Source organism: Coturnix japonica, chromosome 4 (genome assembly GCF_054131305.1).
Source record: "Coturnix japonica strain WE chromosome 4, WE-NBRP24, whole genome shotgun sequence".
Taxonomy (NCBI): Eukaryota; Metazoa; Chordata; class Aves; order Galliformes; family Phasianidae; genus Coturnix; species Coturnix japonica.
Window position 1 is genome coordinate 20070896 of NC_140666.1, and position 26738 is coordinate 20097633.

The following is a 26738-nucleotide window of genomic DNA, read 5'->3' on the forward strand; positions in this document are numbered from 1 at the left end:
GAGAGCAGAGAACCATTGTTTGCTGCAGAAACAACGCCTGGCTCCTTCATCACACCGGGCAGCTCTGTAAAACCACACTGTGAATATCAAGGGTGGGAAAGACCTCCAAGATCATCCAGTTCGGTTGTACCACTGATAGTGCCCACTAACCACATCCCTACTACACATCTTCCAGGCACAGTGGTTCGCAGGAACGAAAGGACCCGCAGTGCTCGGCGCAGCCCGGCCCCATTTGGCTGCTGCTCCACCCCGGCCCGGCTGGCGCTGTCAGTCGTGCGGCTGCGTCCCAACATGGCGGCGGCGGCGCCGGGGCCGGCAGCGGGGCGTGTGGCTGAGGCGGGCGGATGGACGTACTGATGACGGTCCGGAGACTCGCCTCCATCTGTACCATGGTGAGCGGGGCCGGACGGCGGCCTGAAGGGGCTGTGGGAGCCCGTCCTGGCTGAGGTTGCGGCGGGGAAGGGGCCTGAGGCCGGGCGCTGTGCGGGGTGAAGGAGGCCCGGATCGCGGCCTGGTGTTGGGGAGTGGGCGGCTCTGAGGGGAGTGGGGGTGAGCTCCTTCCAGCTGTGTTCGCAGTGTAAGTGTCTCAATTATCTCAATTTAAAGTTATCGTGCTGCTTAATGCGAGAGCCTTATTTTGCTGGAATGCACTTTGCAGGGGATCATCCGTGCTGCTGATGGGAACGCAGCGAGAGGGAGGCTCGTAATCGCATGGTTATGCAGAATTTGTAATGAGATTTCATTGCTGCATAAGCAGAGGCCGGAGAGGGGTTCATCTGGCAGCAGGCAGGGCTGAGTGATAGCACGGAACCACCTCTGGTTGGTGATACACTGCCTAAACGTATTGCTCAGTGTGGGGAGGTTAATCGCTGTGAGTAGGGGTGAATTCAGCACAGGACCGGGCTGAGGGCACACAGCTGTAGGATCTTTGGGTTTTACAGTCCCATGTCTTTGTTACTGCAGGCGGTCAGGCTTGTGTTTGATATCTCATGTGATAACAGCAGTGAAGTAGGTCCTGAGCTGCAGCGTCAGAAAGGCTCTGGTGCAGCAGTTTGCAAAGGGTGACCTCAGAGCTGTGTAAAGGCCACAAGGCCTCTCTCTTTAGAATCATAGGTTGGAAAAGTCCACTAAGATCACTAAGTCCAGTTCAAGATCCCCACATACCCACTGATCGTGTCCTTCTGTGCCACATCTCCATGGTTCCTGAGCATCTCCAGGGATGGTGATGCTGTCCCACGACTTTGATTAACTTGAGGATGAAATGAACTGACCACAGTGGTGCTGTGTAAAGCCCAGTGTTAAGGGAGCCACAGTAATACATCACACAGGTGAAATTAAGGGCAAGTGAGGTGGCTGGCTGGATCGAGGCTTCACGTGCAACTCTGTCCCCCAGAGGCAGGCGTTGACTCAGTCCCATGCAGTATTTGGGATGTGTTCCTGGGATCAGCTGAGTGAGCCTTAGGTTAAGATGATGAACATAAAGCAGTGCGTTTCCTATGAGTGCAGAGCTGGACCTGGATATAATCATTCCAGAATTTGTGGTTTGTTTTTAGAGACTCTCTTATTTCAGAGGTATATTTAAACTGGTGTATATGTAGCCTTGTGGCATATGCGCAGTCATGGGCAGATGCAAATCCTCTCCTGAGTAAGAGAGGAAGGAGGGCAGACTTCCCATGGTCTGACTGTATCACCTGATCTGGGATATGTTGTTGTGCCCCAGGGGCTGTGACAGTCAGCACACAGTGCTGGGCTTTTGAGTCAGGGGTCAGGTTGTTTTGTTGTATTGACAAAACCTATATATATAACTATGTATGTATTTGACTAGTTAAGTGAGCCAGAACACTAGCATGAAGCAAAGCATGAGGCACGGATCTGATCTGTTCCTCCTTACCTCAGGCTTTTCACAAAATTAAACTGTTACCAAAAGCATTGGTGTTTCCTGGTAAGTTAATTAGGGATGCTTCCCCTCAATTCACATCTAATTGTTTGCTGAATCTGCAAGACATGCCTGATGAGGAGCTCGAACCCTGTTTACAAACTGGTGGTACTCCTATTCTGCTTCTCTGAATCAGGATGGCGTGGATATGATTATTAACTTAAGTGTTAGAGAAGAGACGTCTGAATCACTTTAAGTTATGCATTTCCATTTGCCTCCTGGATAGCATATTATTCAGGCCAAGCAGAGCTTTCTTCTCGCTGCTGTATAACACACGCTTACTGCAGTTTCACTCATATTTTTAGAAGTCTGTTTTAGCTTTATCAGAGAAAATGCATTCACAGCTGGGAAGGTATCACTGGGGAAGTGGAAAGAAGGGAGGATAAAAGCAGAGCTAGCGAAGTAGGCTTGTGATTCCAGCAGTGCTTCTTTATTGACTTGTTAAACAAATGCTCATATTTGCCCTTAGCGCTCAGCTTGAGAATGACCTGCTTTATTTTAGGAGAGAAAGAAAGATGTGTAACCTTTTGCAGAGCAGTTAGTAGGTCACTTCACACAAGGTTTTCCTGCCGGTGCTCTAGTTTAATGCTGTGTACAGTGGGAAGTCAGGGATGTGGTCTCTGGATCCTGGACTTGCAGCAGCATGTGGGTGTAGGGCTGTGCCAGGTGTGTTGTGTCTAACAGCACGTGTGGGTCATGTGCTGGTTTCCTTTGGAGACTTCTAGGGGGTTGTGCAGCAATCCTGAGCTACCACGTAGATGAGTTTTTCTGAAGTCTGGATGCCTGTTTTCATCTTGGATTGTTTATAAATTTAAAGATATTGTGCCTTCACTGTCCTTGGGAAAATGCGAGAATAAAACTCTTGCATCACTGAGTATTGAGGAAACTATGGGCAGAGTATAGTTCCTTGAAGCTAGTTATTATAGTAGAGGACGTGTACTGCAAGAGCTGTTACAACTTGAAAAATGAGGTGTGACTACCCTGGAAAAGGTGCTAAAATAGCAGAATGTCAGTAGATGAAAAAGCTCTCTATAGAATCTTACTAGTTTTGTTCTTTAACCAGAATTTGGAATGAATGCTTTTAAGACATGGGCTATATCTGTGTTTATGTTTACACCAGTTAATATCTTACTCATCCCTTCCTGTTAAAAAGTATATGGTTTTCAGGGTTTGCTCTTTCAGGTGCCAGCCTTTTTAAGCTGTACAGCCTCCTGTCAGCGCTTACGACCTCACTTTTTGTGGTCAGCTCTTACATATCTCACTGAGTCACCTGAGAGGAGTTTCTTGGAGCTCTTTGCTGGCAGGTGTGTGGCTGTGAGCACTGAGGTGAGCTTGGACACAGTGGCTAAGAAGGGGGAAATAGATTGCTTGCAATGCAATTACAAAGGTCAAGGTTCTAAGCTCTAGCTTCTGTGCTTCCTACCCTCAGTCCAGCATTCTTTCCTTATGCTCCTTTAGCTGGTGCCTACTTCAGCTGTTTAAATGTAATGAGCATGAAATGACAGAATTTCATAAGTGTGTGACTTGCTGCACCTTAGGAATTGAAGCACAGATCCCGTGGACCTTGTAAGACCAGCTCCTGATTGAATAAACATGTATGTAAAACAATTCACAGAGCACTCTAATTTATTTAAAGATGCTTTAATTAAAACTGGGCACAAGGTTTGGAACAGCAAGTCTGTTTTGAACCATAGCATTTTGTAATGCTGTAGTGTTCTCCACAGCCCTGGCTGTAGCCAGCATGCTGGGTAAGCTTTGCCCCCTTCCTGCCCCCTCCAGAGCCTTTGCTGTAAGCACTGTGTGCAGACTGAGAACACTCTGTAGACTTTCAAAGTGGAGTTTGGGGAAGTGATGCTTACACCTGCTCCTTTCGAGATCAACAGTTTGCTTTGCCACATATTAGGGACCTCAGTAGGACTTGTGTACTGTAGTGTGATTCAGGGTGCTGAAATCTCCCCTTTTCCTTTTTTGCCTTTGTTGAAGAGAAATGCCTTTTGCAGGCAGGTGTGTGCTGTATGCTGGGTGGGAACCAGTGGGTTCCAGTGCAAAGACTGAGTTAGCCTGGTGCCAGCCCCATCATAGCAGGTCCACGTACCTATGAGAGTTCAGACATGTAACCTATGAGGCAGTACCTTAATTACTTCATCTGAGCCAAATGATACTAATTGCAGCGGGAAAAGGATGAAAGGTTTGTATAAAAAGCATGCAGTGTTGGAATTAGTATTTTCTACTGAGCTGAAAAAAGCAGTAAGAAATTTGGCTTAGAAGAAAGGCTGTATCTGCTGTAGATCACGTGGAGCTGTGTATGGAGAGTGTTTTAAATCAGCTGATTTTCTCTGGCTCGTTGAAAGTGTTTAATCTTGTGAATCTCTTGTGCCTATCCACTTTATGGGTTTTCTCTCCTTGTTTTATAGCTCTGTTTGCCCAAGCAGCCGGTACAGCGCTGACCTGATTATTTTTGACAAGAGCTCTGAATAACAGCAAGGACATTGGCCCAGCGCTGTGCTAATTTTGATGCTTTTCTTCACCAAAGCTGTGGCAGCGGCTGCTTTGTGCTCAGGAGATGTGCTGGATGCCTGTCAGGATAGCACAGCACTGCTTTGTGAGCTGCAGGAAGCAGGTACTTAAAGCTGGAGCCACCAACCTTGTTAGTTCAGAATCTGCAATTTGACCTGTAACAGCATCTTTCCCTTCTGCTGTTTGACAGATAGTGCCAGAACCATGCAGACCCACTGGGCTCAGCCTGCTCTGGGTTCAGAATCGGTTCTGCTGGTGGTGATGCAAACAGAATAGGAGACACTTGGAGAAGTGCGGCTGACCTTTGAAACATCATTTTAAGAAATAGTAATTTCTAGAAAACTACAAATCTAGATTACACGGTGCCAAAAGTTCAGTTGTCGCTTCCGCTACCAATATGGAAGTGTTAAATTCCCATGTCTCTGAGAGTCTATGGACTTCAGTAAAACAGTATTGCCACCTGGGGGATGTTCTTCCTGTCAGATAGTGATCTGCTGTCTAAATTTGTGTTTTCCTGCTTACAGAACTAGTGTGTACCTATAGCTTTATCATCCCTTCCTGAGCTGGACCAGCAGAGCAGTTCCTTCCTCCAGAGAGCATTTTGATGGCCTCCTGCATGGCTGGGGATGGAAATCAGGGGGTTTTATAGGATGCAGTTCTTTGCCTTATGTTAGCAATGAGAAGTCAATTCTAATCTCATACACTAAACTTTACATTTAGCTGTATTCAGCTGTGCATTATTTGCTTAGCTTTTATACACCAAGGAAATTTGATTGTTATCTGTTAGCGATCTCTTTCTTGACATTTTTATTGCTCCCACAATGTCTGTCATAGCTTGGCAAAGCAGTATTGATTTCTTCTATGGTTTAAACGCTTTAAAGGCTTTAAGATGCAGAACAGTTTCTCTGTAGCTGCCAGATGAATTGCATTTCTCTTGATTCTTCAAATAACCAAATATGAAGTCTCACGCTTCGGATACTTACCCCTTAGGTTAGATTCCATTTCTAGATGAGAAATGGGCCTTCTTTATTTCCAAAATAATGGAGCGTGTATTGTTTCTTATGAGCAGGTATTTGTGTCATCTGTAGCTGAAGTATTATCCGGATGGAAAAATATTTTAGCATGGGTGGGAAAATGTGTATAACACCTTTCAGTCTGAACACAAAGCTGCTTATCTGACTTCCTTACAGCAGGGCACGGCTCATCAAGTCACCAGCTGGTTCCCTTGCTATGTGGAAATACAATTGCAGAGATTACAGGTTGTGGGCAACTGAACTTTGACAGCACTTCTGCTGCCTTACTCACAGCTGTGCCATGTGGCTCTGTCCTGAACCATGACCAAGCCCATTGGCCTTGCCACTCTAAAGTGCTTTTTTCTTTATGTTTGTTGCCTAGTTGAGCTCAGTTCTCCTGGGAGTTCACTCCCATTCGACATCACTCTAATAGCTAGACTGCTTGCACTGTAGTAATTTAATCATGATATGATAGACATGTACGCTTCTGATCATTTACGTTGTGAATTCTTCAGAGTTCTTCGTGACTGCTTCATAATTTTGATTCCCCACACACTGAGATATTTAACTGTTAACATTAGATAGCAAGTCTTAGGTTTTGTTTTACAAGTATTTTGTTCTTTGGAGGGGGACACAGTGGAGGGAGGAGGGGGTAGGTGGGAGCAGGGAGTGGAAGGAGAGAAACAAATGAGAGGAGCTGCTTGATCTGGCATTGATGTCTCAAAATGTTTCGGTGTAATTGCTGCTTGCCAAGAGCCTCACCTGTAAATCTATCAGCACCTGTCTTTATGTGTGTTTTTATGGTACTTGGATTTGAGTCTTTCTTGTTCTTCACACACACACACACACACACAATTCCCTGTATTCTGATGCAAGAGATCTGACTACAGAGTTTCCATTCCTGCTCTTAAACTTTATTGCTTCTTAGTTTCTTAGATTTTAACTTCTTAGTTCTGTCTGTGCTGTCTTTAATGATCTCTACAGACTCTGTTTGCCTGATGCTTGTACTAATAGCAGAATATCAGTTGAATTGATTGAAATACCATTTTGAAAATGTTATAGCTTCAGGGACTTGTCTTTAAGCTGTAGGACAAGATGCATGTGCAATAGAATCTCTGTTACCGGTTGCGGAAAGTTATGGGTCGTATTCAAAGCAGAAGTCAAGAATCCAATGTGCTTCCATTTCTCCACTGAATGATGGTAACTCCTTAGAGAGCTGCACAGTGCAACACAAAGCAGTGGAGGACTTTTGGAAGATGCTTAAGAAACGTTAGCGGACAGCACAGGGTGGTATGAGGAGAAGGCACCATGTCCCAAGTGGAAGCTCAGCTGTACAGTAGTGGTGGACTAAAACATGGGGAAACGGGATGAGATCCATTAACTGCTTTGAATTTGAAATGGAAGGCTTAGAATTGAAACCAGAATGTTGGCATGCTTTAGTTCCTGTTCAGAAACTAAGACCCTACATGGGTATGTCATGGTGCTTTTTGGTCCTATGTAAAGTAATATGTTCTGTCCTCGATGTATTGATGGAGACTCAAGGATATATCTGGAAATGCCCTATAAGCACCAGCTTGCTTAATTGAGTTTTACACACGTTTTTTCCCCCCGTAGGTTCAAGAAGGGAATTCTGTTTGTTTTGTCATGAAGGTGAAGTCCACACCACCAGAAGAGATGGGTTTTTGAGTGGAATTTGCAGCCTGCATGTTTCCTCTCCTCTAGGTTTAGGGTTCTATTTGTGTGTTACAAGATTCTTTATTTCTAACTGTGTATATACTTGACTAAATGTAAATTGTATTTCTAGGTCACCGTGAATGATCTGGAATCTTAAATGAGAACAATTTTTCTGCTGTTCATTTTCAATTAGAATCAAGTGCAAGAATCCCTTCTGTTAGTTGAGATAGTGCTTCATCAGGCAGGACTGCAGCAGAGCACAGTTTCAAAGTGGATGTGTGGAGCCTTTTGTTTATAATAAAAGACATCACATTGATTTCATTTTCAAGAACATGGAAAGACGAGATGTTATTTCTTGACGGAACAAGCTCGTTTTCCTGGCTTCATTGCTCTTGTGGTGGCAGTAATGAATTCTGTTGGATTTGGTGGGATTTTTTCCCTCCTTTAACATATTGTTTCTTTGCAGGGCGCCAATGCCTCAGCTTTGGAGAAAGAGATTGGTCCTGAACAGTTCCCTGTGAATGAGCATTACTTTGGCTTGGTCAATGTAAGTGCACCTTCTATGCTTTAAATGCATTGTTTTTTAATTCATATTGTAATATTGAATTTAAAAGGATTCTCTGTTAGACGTAAGGGGGGGACTGCACAGATGCCACATCTTGCAGAGCGATGTGTGCAGTGTTGTTTACTAAGTTATATGTTTTGCCTTAATAAACGTATTTGTTTTTCTGTGCTTATAAATATTGATTAGTGAGAGAATTCTTCCTACTTGACTATATTTCTAACTACAAGACTTCAGTGTTTAGCTGGAAAGGACATTGAATAGTAAAGTCTGCATGCTGTTTATATTCTCTTCACGTAGAGAAGGGCTATGGTATTACAATGATACACACAGTGGCTCCATATGGGATCATTGAGCTTTTTAAATCAAAATGTTACTTTCCTAAAAACATAGTACTGGTATGGTGTTCAGGGCAGGTCTTCTAAGGAAGCAGTCAGAAGATGAATGATAATAACCTGGCCAATAATTTTAGTAAGTGTACAAATGCTCTTTTTTCTTTCTCTTTTACTTGTCAGCCTTGTGTAATGAGTCCTTCTACAAAGTCTTGGTTTTGTATCTGTCAGCTGGCATACATCTGACTAGGTTAGGATACTTCAGACAGTAAGGACTGTCTACCTAAATTAATTGTGGAGATGATTAGTGTTGGTCTTCCTGGTACTTCCAGAGGAGAAAGGCAGCTGTTGTGCCTACATGTAGGAAGTTCACTGGAGACAGTTCTGTGGCATCATGCTTCTGATGTGAAAATATGGTGCTGGCAATTCTCACTACAAACACAAATAGGCTTGTGTTTACTGCTCATATGGGTATGTCTCATTGAAAGCTGAGAGGTGATCAGTCTTCAGACACACCAAGTAAGGTTATAAAGTATAATTTGTAGCAGCTCATCAGAAACTTATTTAATTGACTTCTGTGTGGGCCTCTAGCAGTTTGTTCTCAGACAACAAGCCATCTAAGCACATTGAGTTATACTCCTTAAGTATGGTGTTAATGGCCATTCCAAAGCTTCTGAGGTTTGCACCATAATGAGAAAAATGGAAGGCATCTCCAATTGTAACATAAATAGCAGAGTGATGAATAGTGCGAGGAGGGAAAACAGCATTCTAAAAATAACCGGTTATTATACCCACATTCATTCCCTGTTCACAAGGACAAAAAAATATGACTAATGCTGTTGTGCTTTATTTCTTGCAGCCAGTTTCTTGGGGATCATCGTTTTCATGCTGTTGTTCTGGAGAGCTTTTTCCTAAGCTATTTATAGATCTTTTATGGCTCGAAATTAAATGCAGCACTTTAACGAATGCCATTTCATAACATCAACATCAGTACTAGTAAATATGTACTTGCATTGCAAATAGAGTCAGATGTTGAATTGATAGACAATGAAGGCTTAAATAAAAAGACTTAAATAGGTTTCTCTTTGGATCAGTGAACAGATCCAGCTTGCCTGCGGTCAGGCAGATGCTACCACCACTGCAGTGTGTATGAGGAAAGGTCTGACTGCTGCTTCTGACACTGACAGCCCACTGAAATGCATTCTGTGTAGTGGTGAGCTGGAGTGCAAGAGAGGTGGAACGATCTCCGTCTTAAAATGAGCCTTCAGTGTTTTTCTTTTTACATTGAAGATGTGAAATGATGTACGTTCATATAATGTTAGGTAACGTAGACTCGAAATACAGTCAATTTTAAGAAACGAAATAGTTTAAGTATGACATAAAGAATTACAAACTGCTTTTGTGCCTGTTTTTCCTTTGTATTTTAGGTCATGTTAGACTTTTTTTTGTACAAACTGTGTTTGATCTGTGCATATAACTGACTCCAGGAGTGGAAATGTTCAGTAGCCCATTGAGAGCTGCCACAACAACTTGGTTTGTGACCTTCTGTGGAAGACAAATGGTTACAGCCCTTTTTTCTTTGTTTTTAAAGCAAAATCACGGGCAAGATTGGAAAGATACAACTACATCATTCTGAACACAGACCTATTTAAGTTAAAATTATAACACTGCTGCATAATTCTGTTTATTTTTGGAAAGCTGTATCCAATATAGAGAAGGACAGATCAATAATTGTGTTGTTCAGAAGTTTTCCAACACTCTAAATGGCTCAAAGGTAGAAGAATTTTGTTCTGACACTTCAGAACTCAGGATTTCTGAAGTAAAATGGCATCACATGGTCTTTTTATGTAGTACTTGGCTTCAGCGAAACACGTAAAACACAAACACACAAAATCATTGGATATTCAGATTGGCTAATAGGAAGAATTTCTTCTTGGGACGTGGTACTGCACTGACTTGGGCTGCCTAGGGAGGTGGGGGGTGTCACTGTCGCTGGAGGTGATCAAGAAAAGGGTCCAAGTGGCACTGAAGGATGTGGTTAGTGGGTGTATGGGGATGGGCTGTTGGTTGGACTTGGTCATCTGAGCCGTCTTTTCCAACCGTAATGATTCTGCGAAGGAAGAAAAGTGCTTCCACACTGGGTTGTTACGTAAAAGTTGTGGTAATCAAAGCAGGCTAAATTTGCAAGGAGGTTTTTAAAACTTAAAGCATACCATTCTGTGAGTTTTTCGCCACATAGGTTTGTCTGCTGCAAAGCATCAGCACCTTACTGTCAGGAATTTTCAAAGTTGCTCAGATATAATTTTATCTCTGTACTCTTCCATGCGGTTTAATAGTTCTTCTCTATAAGGGCAGCATCAAAGCAATATGTATGACAACTTAACTTCGTGCACTTTGGCAGTCCTGAAGTTTCACCAGCTATGTGCTTTATGAACTTCCTGACTTAAGGTGCATCGTGACCTCCCAGTTTTTTAAGATAGATAATTTCTAGTTTCTTCTGTCTCTTTATTTTCTGGGATTACTGTAGGCCAATTTATTATTTCCAGGTGAAGTATTTAATAAGGCTTTTGGTAGCTCTCATGCCTGTTGTGTATTGTATACAGATTTAATTTTGTTTCTGTTTGGTTCTTTTAGGTCACTCATTAACAAGAATTAGAAACATAGAATGCTTAGAGTTTAAAGGGAGCTTTAAAGGCCATCAGTCCAACTCCCCTGTAGTGAGCAGGGATGCCTGCAGCTCCATCCGGTGCTGAGATCCCAGTGCAGCCTGAACCTTGGGCTCCACCACCTCTCTGGGCAACCTGTACCAGTGCCTCACCATCATCACTGTTTGAACAACTTTTTCCTTATGTCCAGTCTAAATCTCCTCTCTTTTAGTTTGAAACCATTTCTTCTTGTCCTATCACAACAGACCCTGCTAAAGAGTCTGTCCCCTTCTTTCCTGTAGCTCCCCTTTAGATACTGAAAGGAGATACTGAGTTTTAGGGTCAGTCCTAATTCTTGTTTGTTCAGATTGTATATTCGTTTTCCTTGTGTCAGTGAGAGTTTTAACTACTGTTCTGTGTTGTTTGCATATGTTATAAATTAATGCTAATGTATGTATAATGATGGAACCTTGTAAGCAGAATGAATCAAAGCTGTTAATTTTCTGTTTCGCTTAGCAAACTCGTGATCATTCTGGTACATTAATTACACCAAATTCTGGTGAATAGTAGTGGTTGTATTTGTTCCATATTCCACTTTGTTTGCTCATTTTATTTATCCAAATACTTTCCTCTTGAGCTGCAGAATCTCCCTGCCAGAATATCTGGAGACTGGCAAACATAAAATATTTGCTTCACTTTTATGAAGAGACAGCATTGTAAAATATAGTTGCACAATAAATTGCAAAGCAATAACTCAAAAAATGCTGTATCTCTTCTAGATTATATGCTTCTGTCTCAGTGTTTGGAGCATTTCTCCTTGTTAAGCAATGTGGAACACTGCCTCTGGAAGTCGTTATCGCTGTCCTCCTTTCACTGAAGTGACACAGCTTTACAGCCTTCAGATATGGCAGATGTAAACCAGCTGCTCTTTGGATCTGCCTACATTGTGTACCACTTGTAATAGTTTATTGTAAACAGGAAATACTTAGCATATACCTTGCTAACTACCTCTCAGCAGTGATCTGTGTATGTGACACAGGCAAATTGAAAATAGGAATGCATTGAGCTCTAGTTACTGTCATGCAGTTCAGCCACAGCAATGCTGTCTCATCCTTTCTCCATTTGCTTTGTCCCGCTGTTCTACTGTATCATTGGTACCTCTTCACATCAGTGACGCAGGAATCTCCTCTATCCGAGGAAGCATTACAGCATGTTGTCTCTGCAAGTGTTAATTTTGTAACGAGCCCACATTTGGCTTTTTTTTTCAGTGCCTTCCTTGCGTTAATATATTTTGTGCCTAATATCGCTGTGACTGTTTTCTTCTTCATTTTATTGCAACTTCCAGTTGTAATAAAAGGATGGGTCTTTCAGATGGTGTCTATTAGCATTTCCCCTCTGACAGATGACTTTCCCATTTTCAGTACGTGACATTCCTGTTGAGCAACCGTTTTCTTTTACTACCTTTTAACAGACCTAATATGAAAATGTTTGTTTTCCTTTTGTTCTGTTTTAACCAGTTCGGCAATACCTGCTACTGCAACTCAGTCTTGCAGGCACTTTATTTTTGTCGTCCATTTCGGGAAAAAGTTCTGGCATACAAAGTGCAGCCTCGAAAGAAGGAAAGCCTCCTGACATGCCTCTCTGATCTCTTCAACAGTATTGCTACCCAAAAGAAGAAGGTGGGAGTCATCCCACCCAAGAAATTTATTTCCCGATTGAGGAAAGAAAATGGTAAATGAATACATGAAGCCTTTCTGTAGATTGAAGCATTGAATAGCTAAGTGTATAAAAATGTAAACACGGTTTCTTTTTAAAGTGAGTCCAAACTGTCAGATCTTAGCAGATTTCTGGAATGCTCTTGAACTCCAGTTTGCGGTTTGAATTTCACCACCTCTGTAACACAGGAAGAGAGATTATATCAGAATTAGCTCTGTCATAAAAGGATTAACCTACATATCTTTGTTTCTGTACTTGCTTAGACCAAGTACAGAGGGCGTATACTAGTCTCAGTGCTCCAGTTGTGTACCTGATGGTGTCATGGTCTGTAGAAGCCTGCCAAAAGTTAGTGTTTGCTAGAATTTGTCACGGCTAAATGCACCTCACAGGTTAGTCAGTCAGTCTGTAGGAGCTCTCAGCCTGCTTTCTTACATTTGTGGTGGGATAATATTGTTAGAAGGAGAACTACGGATTATTTCCCAGTTCCAGTTTGTGAGGGAAAGTTCTGTATGTTGATTTATCATCTTTGCTTGAGCTTGAAAAGATAAAGTCATAAAGGTCTTTAAATGCTGGACTTAATGAACTAATGGCCCAAGGCAGCCCATTGGTATTTCTTAATTTTCTTCCCCATATGAAAGCAAAACAACAACAAAACAAACAAACTTGGCTTTGATCTGTTCTAAGAAACACCCAAACTGAGTTTCTTTCATGTTATTTTTCAGCTTCCTATCAGTTTCTTCCAACCTGAGGAATAGGTGGGAGTAACTGCTAGCACAACAAAGATCTTTGAAGTTCCTTAAAAACTTCTAGAAGTGTAGTGTAGAATAATTAGAGGGATCATACAGTGAGGTAGAGAATGGTAGAGGGTACGCACTGATTTCTAAAAGCTTAGGAGTCTGATTTTATGAAGTATCTGTATTGTTTTTCATTCCCCATGTTCTCTTCCTTTTCAGAGTTGTTTGATAATTACATGCAGCAGGATGCACATGAATTCCTAAACTACCTACTTAACACTATTGCTGACTTGCTTCAAGAAGAGAAAAAGCAGGAGAAGCAGAATGGCAAACTCCAGAATGGCAGCATTGAAAGTGAGGAAGGAGACAAGACTGATCTGACGTGGGTCCATGAAATCTTCCAAGGAACACTAACCAATGAAACCAGATGTCTTAACTGTGAGGCTGTACGTTTAAAACAAAACCAAATCTCTTACATTGTTCACAAGTTCTGGATCATTTTCCCTAATACTAAGCACGCTTTTTCATTTATTAGGATAGATGAAATTGCACTCTCTCTATTAAAATATGGAACATACCCTATTTTATGCTGTATCACCTCTATGTTCAAACCAATACTCGTTAAGGTATGTTTCTCAGAAAAAGCATAGTGTTTTTTCTATTCTTCCTCCCTGTTTCCATCAAGGCAGTCTGTACCTGGCTGATATGAGCTGCTTTTTTGTCTTCATGTTATTTCTTGTGTCAGTGATTGATGGTTTATGTTGTGTTTTTACATGAGAATTGCACACTATTCATTTAACTCTGGGATTAACTGAGTGTAATGGTTATGCTTCATGGTGCTGGTCCATAGACATTCTATTTGAGAGTAAAAGAAGTGCCAGGAAGTCTAGAATTAGAAGAACCTCACCACTTTTGGAGTAGGAGTTTGTGCTTAACAATGTGCTGTATCTAATTTAATATTTCAAAACAACGAAAACTCAAATGTGGAGAGAAAAGAAGAGAAGCAATTAAATCTGAAATGGTTTTTCTTGGCATTTTAAATCTAAAATTATGCCTAGCCAGTAATAAAAGCTCTAAGTGGCATAAATATGATTTTCTCAAATTTGAAGTGAAATGTGCCTGTGCCACAGTTGGGAAGGGTGGTTTTCCTAACCACTAACCCTTCTTGGGATTTAATTGAAAATCTAGCTGATGGTTTCTGCATTACCTATAAGTACTTACTGTTATACTCTGAAATGCTGAAGAAAGCTTTATCTCAGTACAAAGAGTAGAGTATACGGTTAAAGCTTCCCCAGCTCTTCAGTTTTAATTTACTTCAAGAAAGAGCCTGAGTATGTGTGTATGCATATATTTTCTCAAATCATTAGTCTGTTTGCATTAAGGATACAGCATTGTTCCAGAAATGGTTGAAAGAAGTCTGCATGATCCTGAACTGTTATTAAATGTTTCTCTTTTTTTCAAGGTTAGTAGCAAAGATGAGGACTTTCTGGATCTATCGGTTGATGTGGAACAAAATACATCAATTACGCACTGTCTGAGGTAAATGAATGAAAAAAAGTAACCAGCTTTTGGTCGGAGGGAAAAATGTCGCACAGTTGTTCTGATGTGCAACAGCTCCAGACTTTCGGGTTACAGTATTGCATCTTCATTGTTGAAGTTGCTGGTTTCTTAGTGGCTATTGGTAGTAAAGGAATATACTGATGTCTCAGTGGTGTGTAAGGTTGGGTTTCACTTTCTTTTACAAGGATTTTAATTTGTTACGTTACATAGTCAGATTTTACAAAACTAAACACGGTCTGTTTGGATTCACAGAGTGTTTTCATTTAATATTTTTAATGTATTTTAGTTCCCTGGTCCTATTGTTTGTGGTCAGGTGTACTTTTTGCTGATGGAGATTTCCTCCATGTAGTTGACTGCCAAATCCATGGCTTATCAGCCGCTAGGATACAGCAAGTTGTATATAGCAGCTGGCCTTTTAATAGCCAATAAGGGGTGTATATTTACTAGGATCTGAAAGATAACCCACTTTTGCTGGTCAGTGGCTAATGGCCATAGTCTTGGACATTTGATGTCTACCACCAAATATAACCTGGAGTCTCTGTTTCTGGAATCAGAATGCCATCGTCTTATTGCTGTTTTTAACCTGCCTTGTTTGAGTCCTGCCCAAAATGTTAATACCTGGGAGCGTCCTTTCCGGATCTTGCCAGCTGAGTATTGGTACTACAACCAAACTCTGGGACAAATATACCTAAACTGTGTTTGGGAGATGTGACTGATGTGAAAAAGAATTTTGTCCTTTGATTTGCGCTTTGTTTTTCCATATTATTAATAGTAACTTTTAGCTGGTTGCTCTGGCTGAATATCTGATTTTTCTTTCACTTTTATTTTCAGAGGGTTTAGTAATACTGAAACTCTGTGCAGTGAATATAAGTACTATTGTGAGCAGTGCCGCAGTAAACAAGAAGCACAGAAGAGGTAATGTTAAAATATTCAGGCACATGTAAATGTTCTTTTAAAATGGGCAACTGTAAGAAAATACGCACTGTGAAATTGATAAAAAGAAATTGTAAGGCTGTTTAACTGTGTTTGGTGGGGAAAGGGAAAAGGAAAAGTGGAGAGATCTGGTAACTTTGTGGCAACGTTATCAGAGAGAAATGAAGAGATTAATTCTGTGTTCCTCCCAGAAGAGCTTATATCTGGTGTTTCCAGACATTTGGGTTTTCCCCAGTTAGCATTAATCAGCTCAAAGCCACTGAAAGCTATCCAGTCTGCCTCCACTATGAATACTGTGTGCAAAAATCTTTTCGCACTTCATGCTTGGTAGCAGCCAGAGCACCCAGATGGATTTATTCCATCCATTTCTTCTCACTGATATGCTGAAAAAATGATATTTTCAGCACTGACAGTTGTCCTGCATTCAGATGTCAGTTGAGTAGTTAATCTTCTGGAGGAAATGTTGCCTACCAGAATATATATGAAAAAAGGAGCGCTTTTAAAATCTCCATCAACCTTTTAGATGTATTTTAAGAGACCTTTTGTTACTGAAACTTGTTTTAGATGATCTGCTAATAACTTGCTCTTTGTTTAACTTATTTCTGTGGTTCAGAATGAGAGTGAAAAAGTTGCCCATGATTCTAGCTCTGCACTTAAAAAGGTTCAAATACATGGACCAGCTGCATCGATACACCAAACTCTCCTACCGTGTTGTCTTTCCCTTGGAGCTCCGGCTTTTTAACACGTCAGGAGATGCTACAAATCCTGACAGAATGTACGACCTTGTGGCTGTAGTTGTTCACTGTGGCAGGTATGTCATCTTTGTGCCTTCTGAACCTCAAGTGTATTGTCTTGATATTTAAAATGAGCCTGTCATCTATACACCGTTTTAAATGGTAATGAAGCATGTGAAGCTAGTTGGCTGAAAGCATGTATTTATTTACTAAGGATAATTTGTAGGTCTTTTGTTTTATATCTTTTTTTTACTGTTTTAAATTTTGCTTTCAGAACATGCACTCTAAACCTTGCTTATTTATCAGCTCTCAGATATGCTGGCAATTCATACAAACCATTTCCATGAGCTTTAGCAAAGTTAGAGCAACAAGAAGAACCCACTAGCTTTCCAGGGAAGCTAAGGTGAAATAAATACAGGAGAACACTTATTCATGAAGCAATAATTTACAGGTCCAATGTTGCTGTTTGCAGGGCTGGAAGGTTTGTGTTTTTTAGAAGCTGGCGCCACCATGTGGAATCAACAGCGTACTGCTGATTCATTTATTTGTTTTTACTTCCTAATTTACTCCATTGAATTTTTAGTGTAGTGTTTTCCTCCTTTTAGAAACACTTTAAAAAAGCAATCACTTTTAGAAAAAAACACAGACATAGAATTGAATAAATAAATGATTACCTCCTGAAAGTGTGAGTTCTGAAGTAATAAGTTGCTACTTACCTTCAGAGGCAATACCTGTCACAGAAATATACCTTTGTTTAGAGTGATTCAATGCAAATCAAATCACAAAGGCCAAATATTTAAAACAAGTAGTGAAAACTCCAATATTTCAAAAATATATTCTATCCTAAGCCTTCAGTAATTCCGAGTGAGAATTAAAACTCCAAGAGTTATGGAAAACCTTAAAAGGCCAACGTAAGAAAACAGGTTTGAATAAAAGCAAATTCACTTCATCCATTTAAGACAGTGCTTTTTCTCTGTACCTGCTTCTCCCTTTGATTTAGGTCATTTTGTTGTCCCATCCCTTCAAGGCAAGCACTCAGGATGTAGGAAATAGAATTGGACTGGGTGGAAAGTTGCCCCGGAAAGCTCTGAATAGCAGTTGCAGGAAGCCAGTCTGCAATGAGCCAGCTACTAAGCTACAGTAAAAAGCCAAAAACATCTGTGTAAATTAAGCATTTCAGGCAAAGGCTTATAAATATTTGTTGAGTGGTCAGAATATCCAGTGGTGGTGAATGTGACAAAACAGTGATCAAAATAACTGCCTTTTGTTTTTTTCTTTAAACATATCAATGGCTATCTGAAATATTTACAGAACTATGTATTTCAAATAAACCTTATTTGACAGGTGGCAAAGATGGAAATTCTGAGTCGAGCAACTTGGCAAGATCATGGAATTAATGTTATAGGCAGCATTAGACAGTGCTAAAAGATGGGAAATCCAACTCTGCCAGTATTAACTAGGGTCCTGCCTTCATGGGCAGGGTGATAAGTGTTTGATCCTTCTCTTTTCTTTTCTGTCAGTGGTCCAAATCGTGGCCATTATATCACCATTGTGAAGAGCCATGGCTTTTGGTTGCTGTTTGATGATGACATTGTAGAGGTAGGTATGATTTTACATACTGAAAACAAGTGTAGACAGCATCATCCTTCAGCTTTGTGAAGGGCCTGTTTTTATGTCTGGGGTTTCCTTTCGCACCTGTGAAATTATTTCTGCAAAACCAGAAAACAGAGTAATTTAGAACACCTCAGAAGTAAACTTCAGTGGTCTTGACCTTAAGTGCTTATATTTGGGTTCTTATTCATTGCTCACTTGTTTTCTGATAGCTGCATTTAATTACTTACTGTCATCTTTCTTTACTGTAGATGTTTTCTCCCAACAAACGTAAGTGTAGAAAGTGTAAGAAAAATACATATATAATAATTCTGGGGAGGCTGAAGTAAGGCCTGAGGTGTTTGTACTACTGGTGATGTTTAAAGTCTGATCGAGCCTGTTAAATATTCACATATCCATATGTTTCACCTAATATTAATGAAATACTGAGTAGTAGAGGTACCGCCATAGAAGTGCTTTGTGTAAAGACAGAGGTGTATTGTTTGCTTCTAAGATCCTCATGCTCAGGGTTGAAGTGTGACGTTGTTAAGTCTTTGAACAGGTACAGCAAGATCCTTGTCTGTGTTGAAGTGATGTTGGTGATGCAGTGAATTCCCCACTTGCACTTTTTTCTTTAGGTAGCTTTGAGCATCAGGGATGACTTACTTCCTGGTGATTTGTAAAGCTTTTATGACTATGAATAATTGTCTTTCTCATATTAGTATATTCTGTGGGTCACTTTATTCTGTTGTGGCAGAAGTACGTAACTGTCAGCTTGTTTACTTTATTATTTTTAAATGCAAATATTCACTGTCTTTTTCATCCAGGAGATAAGCCTGACATTTATAAGCAATGTAGGATACCTACCTAGTTATTTTACATTTGTTTTCTGTTAGTCACTTCCATGTTGTATTTTAGCTACTAGGTCAGATCAGAATTTCTGTTATCCACAGACATCATTGGCACTTCACAGATGTGCCCAACAGAGCTTCTAAGTGTATGCTGTCTGTTACCAGATAATAAGCTTGAGGAGCTGTCAGAAACTAGAAGATAGTTCTATCTCCTGGATGGATGTTTTTTGTGTGTTTTTCATGGATGATTTTTCATAATCCTGATTAGGATTAGGAACGTTACCCTGTAGCCCTTCATGTGTCCCGGCTGCAGAGCTGGGAGTTTGATTCCTGTTCCTGCTGGAAGGTTGTCCCTGGCTGCAGTTTGTGGGTTCTGCTTGTTTTCTGTGATGTCGAGCATTTGCTTTTTGTTCCCATGGAGGGCATGAAAAACTGCCTGTGAGTTTTACGTGCAAGCTGTTGGAGGTCATTGAAGCTTTCTGTTGAGCAGTGCTGCTCCTTGACCTGCTTTGAAGAGTGTATGTAGCACAGGCATTCCTACTGGGTTTGTCTCCCTCCACTATCCATCATGGCTGCTCCTGCCTTCCAAAAGTGCAGTAAAGGTGAATCTTACCTTTCAGCTCCCTGTGTGTACAAAGCACCACCTTTTTCTTTTTATAGAAGCTTTCTATAGACGACACCTAAATTTCTGGAGATTTAGCAGCCAAGAAGAATGAGGTGGTGCAGACTGATGCTACAGGCTTCTGGGAGAAATAGCTGCAGTTTAGCTCATCTGTTCTTGCTCTCCCCAATTAGTCATCAGCTCTTGCGAGTTAGTTCCTTACTAGGGCTGTAGGCTATTCACTGAAAAAGCAAAGTAAAGCTGGAACTACTTTTGTCAGTTCCATCTGCTGCCTAAAGAGATTTAAATATGTGCTCCAAGCTTGACCAAGTGCTGTTTTCAAGCTGCTTGTGGCACCATAGAAATACATTACGCTGTATGACATTACAGAGATTGTCTTCAGAAATGGAGTGGCAAAATGCCCCTACCGCTCCAATCCCTAAAACATGAATTCTGGAGGGGTTTCTGCTTTCAGAGCTCACCATGGGAGCCTCCTACTCTTCAGAGACTCTCGAAACATGAAAGCAGATTTTTTTTTAAGCTTTGGAGACTTAACATTTTTAGTGAGAACTGGCTACGTAACAAGACGGGTATTAGTCAGCAGGCGCCAGAAAATGAAGCCAAGGTTCTTCATACCTGTGTTCAAATATGGCAACTGAAAGAGAAGGCAAGAGAGAGCTTTTCCCCTTTAATCTGATTTAGATGATTTGTTGCATTTCTGATAAGTGATAGGAATTAATAGCTCTGAAGTATCAGTTGGAAGTAGTTTATTCTTATTACTCACCAAATGTCATAAGCGTTGAAGTCACATTTATTTATCTGTTTGGGTTTGGTTGGAAGGCCAATTCAATTCAATTGGAGACAGATGAGAATCACAGATACTACAGCATATGTGGAAGGAACAGCGTAAAATCCAGGAGGCAAGTCAGCTCAAATGAAATTCTGCTCCAAGCAAAATGAACTGAGGAGCCTGAGTAAACGATCTCTGACTAGTTTGGTACGCTGCCATTTGATCAACTAAGTGATACATCACAGTGATGATACTTATTTGAAACAGAGGGAGAAACGTCCATTCATGAGATCTCCAAAATCAGAAAAGGGCAAGAATGATTGTACATCTTCTCCTAAATATTTGTTCGGAGACTTGCATAATTCAGTTGAATGCTGTGAATTATACGCAAGAAGGATTTGGTCTGAGGAACTGAAATAAGTGTCTGGAAATGTGCAAAGGCTATTTAAGTTCAGTCAGCGGGGAAAATGATGTCTTAAAGCCAGGTGAGGCTACAGAGCCCTAAAAGTAGTTGTGAAACCATCGGCCAGTTGTTGCTGTAAAACTCCAACAGGGTAAAACCTCGCAGTCGCCAACGCATGTGTCCAACTAAGAATGGGAAGAATAAGGTCTGTATAATCCTCTTTAATTTCCACTGCTTTCTGTGAATAGTGGAATTATAAAAAGAATTAGATTTTGTCATGAAAAGACTAAAAATACCTGTGGGATGAATTAGTCTGTGTAAATTGCTGGGAGTTGCATTCAGAAGGAGTAGTAGTAGAAATAGATTTGATTGCACGACAAGCTAGTTGGGACTTAAAATAAAGCATGTTTAAGTTGTCAGCTAAATATATCACAAGGACTGAAAAAATGTTCTTCTGCTTTCATTTATTTTTTTAATAATTAAAATGTATCTAGCAGTTTGCAGTGGGTGTTATGCTAATAAACTGTGTGAGAACACAAAAGTCCTGTGCTGGATTTCAGCTTCTCTGAAGTCCTCAAATAGAGGGAGTTAAACATCTTTTAGCTTAAGTTTGTGGGTTTTTGGCACTGCTGTGTAAAGAAAACAGTGCTTTTGTGTTTGCTGGTGATGCAAAATCTGTTCAGTGAGCAGCGTTGTAGCGTGCCTCCAAATGGATTGTGGAGCTGAGGAGGCTCCTTGATGCAATCATGACGTGGCCCTTTTCTCTTAAGTGAAGTAAGTGCAGGTTGGTTTGCAGCTCCCTTTTGTGATCAAAGCAGACATGTTCAACCCAGAGACACTACTGTGTTCTGTATGCTTCTCAGCTTCCTCAGTTCTAGTCCTCAAGGAATAAAGTCAGTTGCCTTGTTTGTTGGTTGGTTTTCTTTTGATTTGTTTGTTTCAATATTTAGACTGTTCTCACCTTGCCTTCTGCATGTTCAGGCTATTGCAGCCTCTCGTCTTTGAATATGAAGTCCTAAAGCACTGAAACACAGTGGAGTGCTGAGCAACTCATATTGTTGGGAGCGTTTTATTTCAGTGGTTCAGTCTGTGCACTTGTTCTCCACTGACTGAACCAGAAGTTTGGTAATATGAAGCCAGTCGTTCTCAGAAGCTGATTCAAGACAGTAGAAATTGCATCCTTGAAAGCCCTTGAAACCCCTCAGGCCTTTAAAGTATTTCACAACTTTAAATAAAAGCAGGCCACTGAATTCTGTGAACATGGCAAATCGGTTATTTCTCCTAAAGCACAAGTCTTGCCATAACATTGCAGCAGGACTTGTAGCAGCAAACCCTAAGGAAGGAAAGCTCTCATGGTGCTATAGTCACCCAGCAGCACTTGCAGGACTTCTGCTTGTGAGAGAGTCACAATAACTTTAACATCTGCAATTGCTTTAGCAGAGTGTTAAGTCTGTTCAAGAAGGGCCTTATGTACTCCCAGCTGCACAACGACTTCTTTGCTATCAGTGAATTCATTTTTTCATTTACATTACAAACCTATGGTGAGGAAGGGTATCTCCAGCCTAAATGAAAAGGCAGATAAAAGTGTTGTGTAACCTTTAAGAATATGGTTTTGTTATTCCCTTTTTTTTTATAGTCCAACTTAAGAGTGTGCCACTTCACAGGGGTTTCTCATCTTGTGTTGATTTCCTTATTTTCAGCCATTGATAATTTAATAAGCTGAGAAAAAGCTGTGTTGTATTGAATTTGTTGTTCTCAGTGATACTGAAATATCATTGTATCAATATATTATGACTTCCCAGCATCACCCCAAAGAGCAGGAAAGTAATGCTTTGTGAAAGGGCTACTTCACGTGCTGTTTTGACTGAGACTAACTTGACCTCTCATTAATTTTCAGAAAATCGATGCTCAGGCCATTGAAGAGTTCTATGGGCTAACATCAGACATTTCCAAAAACTCCGAATCTGGATATATCCTCTTCTACCAGTCAAGAGACTAAGTCAAAAGATGCGTGTACAAATAAAAGGGATCAAGATATGTCAAAATGGAACACAATTGTGACAGCAGAAGCAGTTCCTCATTGATGCTGTAGGACCAGGACAGATCCAGCAGGGCGAACAGAGGTTTCTCTCTGCTGTTTCTTGGAGGATTAGCGCTGACTGCCATAACAAGAGCTTTCGCTCCAGTTTTCTTTCTGGGCTTTTTTTTTTATGTGCTATCTTCCAAAATCTGCGTTACCTCTACTTGAAACCTGGCTGCTTATTCGTGGACTGAAGAAGAGTTTTAAGAGTAGCACTGTAGGATTTTTACCATTTAACGTTGGCCCGAGGCTATACCTTGGTTTCTATCATCGTCATTTTTCTGTATTTTAGCAGAATGATTTCAATATTCAGTGTCAGCTGAAGGCATATTTTAGGATATGCACAGCAGCTGGTTGCTGGATATTTTTGGTGACTCAGACTTGAGAAGCAGAACAAAGCTAAGACATATTGGAAATGTCAAGTCTGTAGTTTAAAAAAAAAGAAAAAGAGGAAAAAAAAGCAAACAGACAAACTGACTGCAGAAGTGTCAATTGCCCATTATGCCTTATCTTGGGTTTAGGTAACACTAACAGCAATGCTTTTTCTTTTTTTTTAATGTTTATATTTCCTGGTCAGTTTCTCCTTTTGGAAGGTATGGGACGTTATCCACATTCAGCCCAACGTTTCTTTTTGTTTCTAAGCAGAGGTTTTGACTCAGATCCGCGTTGCTGCAGATTTAAGGGAGCAGCGAATCAGTTTCGTTTTGAAGAATGTCCAGCAACCGGTTGCTGTAGGAAGTTTGGAGTTAAAGCATTTCTTGGAATTATTGCATAAACCAAAAGTGCCCTCTTTTTGAAACAGGGATCTGTTCAACATTTCATTCAATATGTTGTAAACGGATGCAAGTAGCATTTTGAATCTATGCTAATACACTGAAACAGTGCTAATTGGGAAGGGTTAACCAAGAGAAGCGTTACTTACTAAGCTAATCCAATTGTTCTTAGTCTTCAAGACAATGAACGTGTAAGGAGAACAAACCGACCAACCCTGACATTACCTTGCTAAGTGCTCCACATCATCTGTTGGTAAGGTTTGTACCAAGCTGGGAACCATAACCCACCCATCCTCCCTCACACCCCCCCCAAAAAAAGCTTCTGATTGTCTTACCTCTGTAGGCCTCGCTTAACAGGGGAAATTGTTAGTCTTCTGAAGACTGAAATTAAGTAATTATCCGTTATGTGTGTGTATATGTATTATAATCTCAAGGATAACAAGAAAGGAAAGACTTAGGGGAGTTTGTAAGGAATATCTAAAAATGAAAAGTGATTTTATTTTTCGCAAGTCCTGTTACTGTGCCAAAGCTTGTTGCAGCTGGCTTTGAGCTGCCAGTGGAAATGAATGGCTTTCCATCTTGTTTGATAACACAGGAGCTGTCCTCTGTGTGTCTGTTCCCAGCACCGCTGCTCATCGTATGTTCCGCTGTTGTTCCCGGGGACGTGTAACTTATGCAATTGTGAGGCTTGTACAGAATCTAAGACATTTACCAAAATCTTGTCCTTGGGATAACAGCATCTCACAAACACCCCTTGTGTCGGCCGCATGCGTTTGTTTCCCTTACCATCACCAGAAACATTACGTTAAATGTTAATGTCCCTTCCAAACGCAAATTACTCATAACCATTATATTCCAACCGAGCACAGGTTCCATTCTCATGGTGCCTCTCCTCCTTCAGAGGATAAGTGTGGACATCTTTTAAATGATTTTTTTCCTCTATGGAGTACGTATTCAGTAACAGTGATCCTACTTGTCATCTTGTCCTGTTGTGTGGTAATTGTTCCTGGCTAAGAGTCTTCTCCTCTTCTTTTGACACGAGCTGTGAGCCCTCTCCTGGTGGCACTACCAGAAGCCTCTCATCAGCAAAAAATAGTACGAAACAAAACCAAACAGCACTGAGTTTAAAGGAATTTAAGCAGTGAATAGAAGAATCAGTGTAGTACACTAGACGTGTATTTTGTATATCTGGTGGTACATTTTTACAAATACCTGATCAAGAGATAATATTGAAAGATATATACTATAGATTAAAAGCTGATAAAAGTGCACTTTTGCTACAGATTTATAAGGAAACTAAAAGGAATTAAATTGGAAGAGAATGAATGGTGTGATGTTACTTTCTGTATAATAAATGACCCCACCTGTCTCCAATAAAGGTCATGTATGATCAAACGCATACAACACAAATGCTTTTCCTTGACTTGCAACCCAAGGCAGAAACAAAAGTAATTGCTTAGTCACTCTCTCCTCAGCTTCTCTCTCTCTGCAGGCAGGCTGGCTGATCCCAGCCGCTGTGTTTTCATGCATGAAACCTGTGTGGAAGCAGTTTAAAGTAAGAGAAAGGAATAATTCAGCATCGTAGATTACAGCTGATGCGCTGGTAAGCCAAAGAGAGGTTACTCAGAGCCTCCTCCCAGCAGCCATCCCGCTGCTATTTCCTACTGTGTTTTTCATCACCTGTAATAGCTCTGCCGTTGCCTTTCCCTGTGGATTCCCTTTTCCTTCTCCCTCCTCCATGCTTTGCTATTGGACTCCGTAAGACTTTGTTCCAGATCAGTCAGATAGTATTTGCAGCAGAGACGTTTTCAAAGCAAAAAATAGTACCGTGTGCTCAGAGCTGCTCAGGTTCATCGCAGGACAGGTCCTTCTGTGTCATTCACTTCTACGTGGGGAAAGCTTGATTAAAATTTGCTCCTTTGAGTAGGAATTTGTGGGGCTGAGAGTTCAGCAGGTGCAGGTAAGATCTGACAGTGACAGCTGCTCAGCTAAAGCTTGACAGGAGCTTGACTTCCAGTGACTTGAGTAAGGGCTTTACCCAGAGAGAGTTTTATTTGAGGGTAGCCAGCCAGAACCTGAGAGCAATGTGAGTTTAGCTCTGAGTAGCAAAGGCACGATTGGTATTGGAGGGCTGGTTCTTGCCCATCACTGATGAATAGTTGGGTTTGTCTTGTTGCTGCAGGTGTTCTCCAGAACATTGCCTTGGAGTGCAGGTAGAACCAACCCAAGCCTGTTGCCCACCATTGATAAGCAGCAGCAGAGCAAAATGTGACTGGTGTTGCTGTTCTGCTTCCAGGTCAGCATATCCAGCTGTGAGCTTGGAGAGAGGTTCTGCCCTACAGACTTCAGAAGCAGAGACTGTTTTTGCATTGGTGCTTGTGCTTGGCATGTTCTAGTTACCAGCAGGAGCTTTTAAAGTCACCATGCCAGTTCTGTTTAGGATACGTTTAAAACAAATCATATCTGATTGGTACAAGAAAGAAAATAGACTAACAAAGGCCCCGAGACAAATGAAACCTTCCCATTGTAGTCCTCAGCATTCATCAAAAGGAAACAATCCCCCGAAACATAATTAATTTGCAATACGTAAAGTCCTGCTAGCGTTTGCCGTTGTTGCACTCATTAACCTTCCTGCATCCCTCCCCCTGGTGCCATCAGGCTGCAGCCAGCTTGCATTGCCTGTCCTGAAAGCAGCAATGGAATCATAGAATTGTTCAGGTTGAAAGGGACCTTTAAAGGCCATCAGTCTGACTCCCCTGCAGTGAACAGGGATGTGGACAACTCCATCAGATGGCTCAGAGGTTATTTGCCTATAGATGATAAATCAGAGTACAAAACATGAACAGGGAAGCAGTGTTGGGAGGGATAACGCTTAAATCCTCTTCTGAAGAGAACACTTTACTTTGCAAAGGGAGACGGTTCTATCCTTAATGTTCCATCCTGCACTGTATGTCCCACTTGGCCAATGTCCCCTTTTGTCTGTACCAGGGTTTGTCAAGGATATCAGATCCCAACAGGAATTACTCCAGATACAGATGGCCCAAATTAATTGAGGGCAGAGTCTGTTGGTGCTGCACCTCTGAGAAGTGTCCTCTACACATGAATCCAGCTGTAGACAGCAGGGGCATGGATTGCATCAGGATTTGTATATGAGCTCAGTCCCTGCTGTTGTTCCTTAGGGATTCCCAAGGCTTTAGGGCCTGCAGGGGAAGGATGAGCTCCTGGAGCTTCATCCTGCAGCCAGCGCAGACCTCGTGGTGCTCCTGAGCACCAGAGCGTGGCTGGGATGAGAGC

General features: G+C 41.2%; 1 protein-coding gene across 25 annotated transcripts; it reads left to right on the forward strand.

The window, feature by feature from the left end:
• The first annotated feature begins 269 nt into the window (after positions 1–269).
• LOC107312855 (ubiquitin carboxyl-terminal hydrolase 12-like) lies at positions 270–24843 on the forward strand. 25 transcript variants are annotated; one of them, XM_085544745.1, is made up of 11 exons: positions 270–392; positions 4351–4556; positions 7607–7687; positions 12197–12410; positions 13349–13575; positions 13665–13755; positions 14592–14668; positions 15521–15604; positions 16236–16433; positions 17877–17955; positions 22489–24843. In XM_085544745.1, exons 5-11 carry the CDS (start codon positions 13547–13549, stop codon positions 22588–22590), a joined length of 660 nt encoding a protein of 219 aa, XP_085400871.1. In that variant the 5' UTR covers positions 270–392; positions 4351–4556; positions 7607–7687; positions 12197–12410; positions 13349–13546; the 3' UTR covers positions 22591–24843. The 25 variants fall into 25 exon arrangements, 20 of the variants coding, with proteins under 20 accessions (XP_085400871.1, XP_085400877.1, XP_085400872.1 ...); XM_085544751.1 differs by having other exon boundaries at positions 12337–12410; positions 14597–14668; XR_001554659.3 differs by lacking the exons at positions 4351–4556; positions 13665–13755 and adding an exon at positions 20239–20796.
• The last annotated feature ends 1895 nt before the right edge of the window (positions 24844–26738 follow it).

Coding starts and splice junctions, on each gene's coding strand:
- LOC107312855 (XM_032444212.2), top strand. CDS start 4,500: ATGTGCTGGATGCCTGTCAGGATAGCACAGCACTGCTTTGTGAGCTGC. Junction 13,576..14,591: donor GATGTCTTAACTGTGAGGCT/GTACGTTTAAAA, acceptor CTTTTTTTCAAG/GTTAGTAGCAAAGATGAGGA. Junction 16,434..17,876: donor GTAGTTGTTCACTGTGGCAG/GTATGTCATCTT, acceptor CTTTTCTGTCAG/TGGTCCAAATCGTGGCCATT.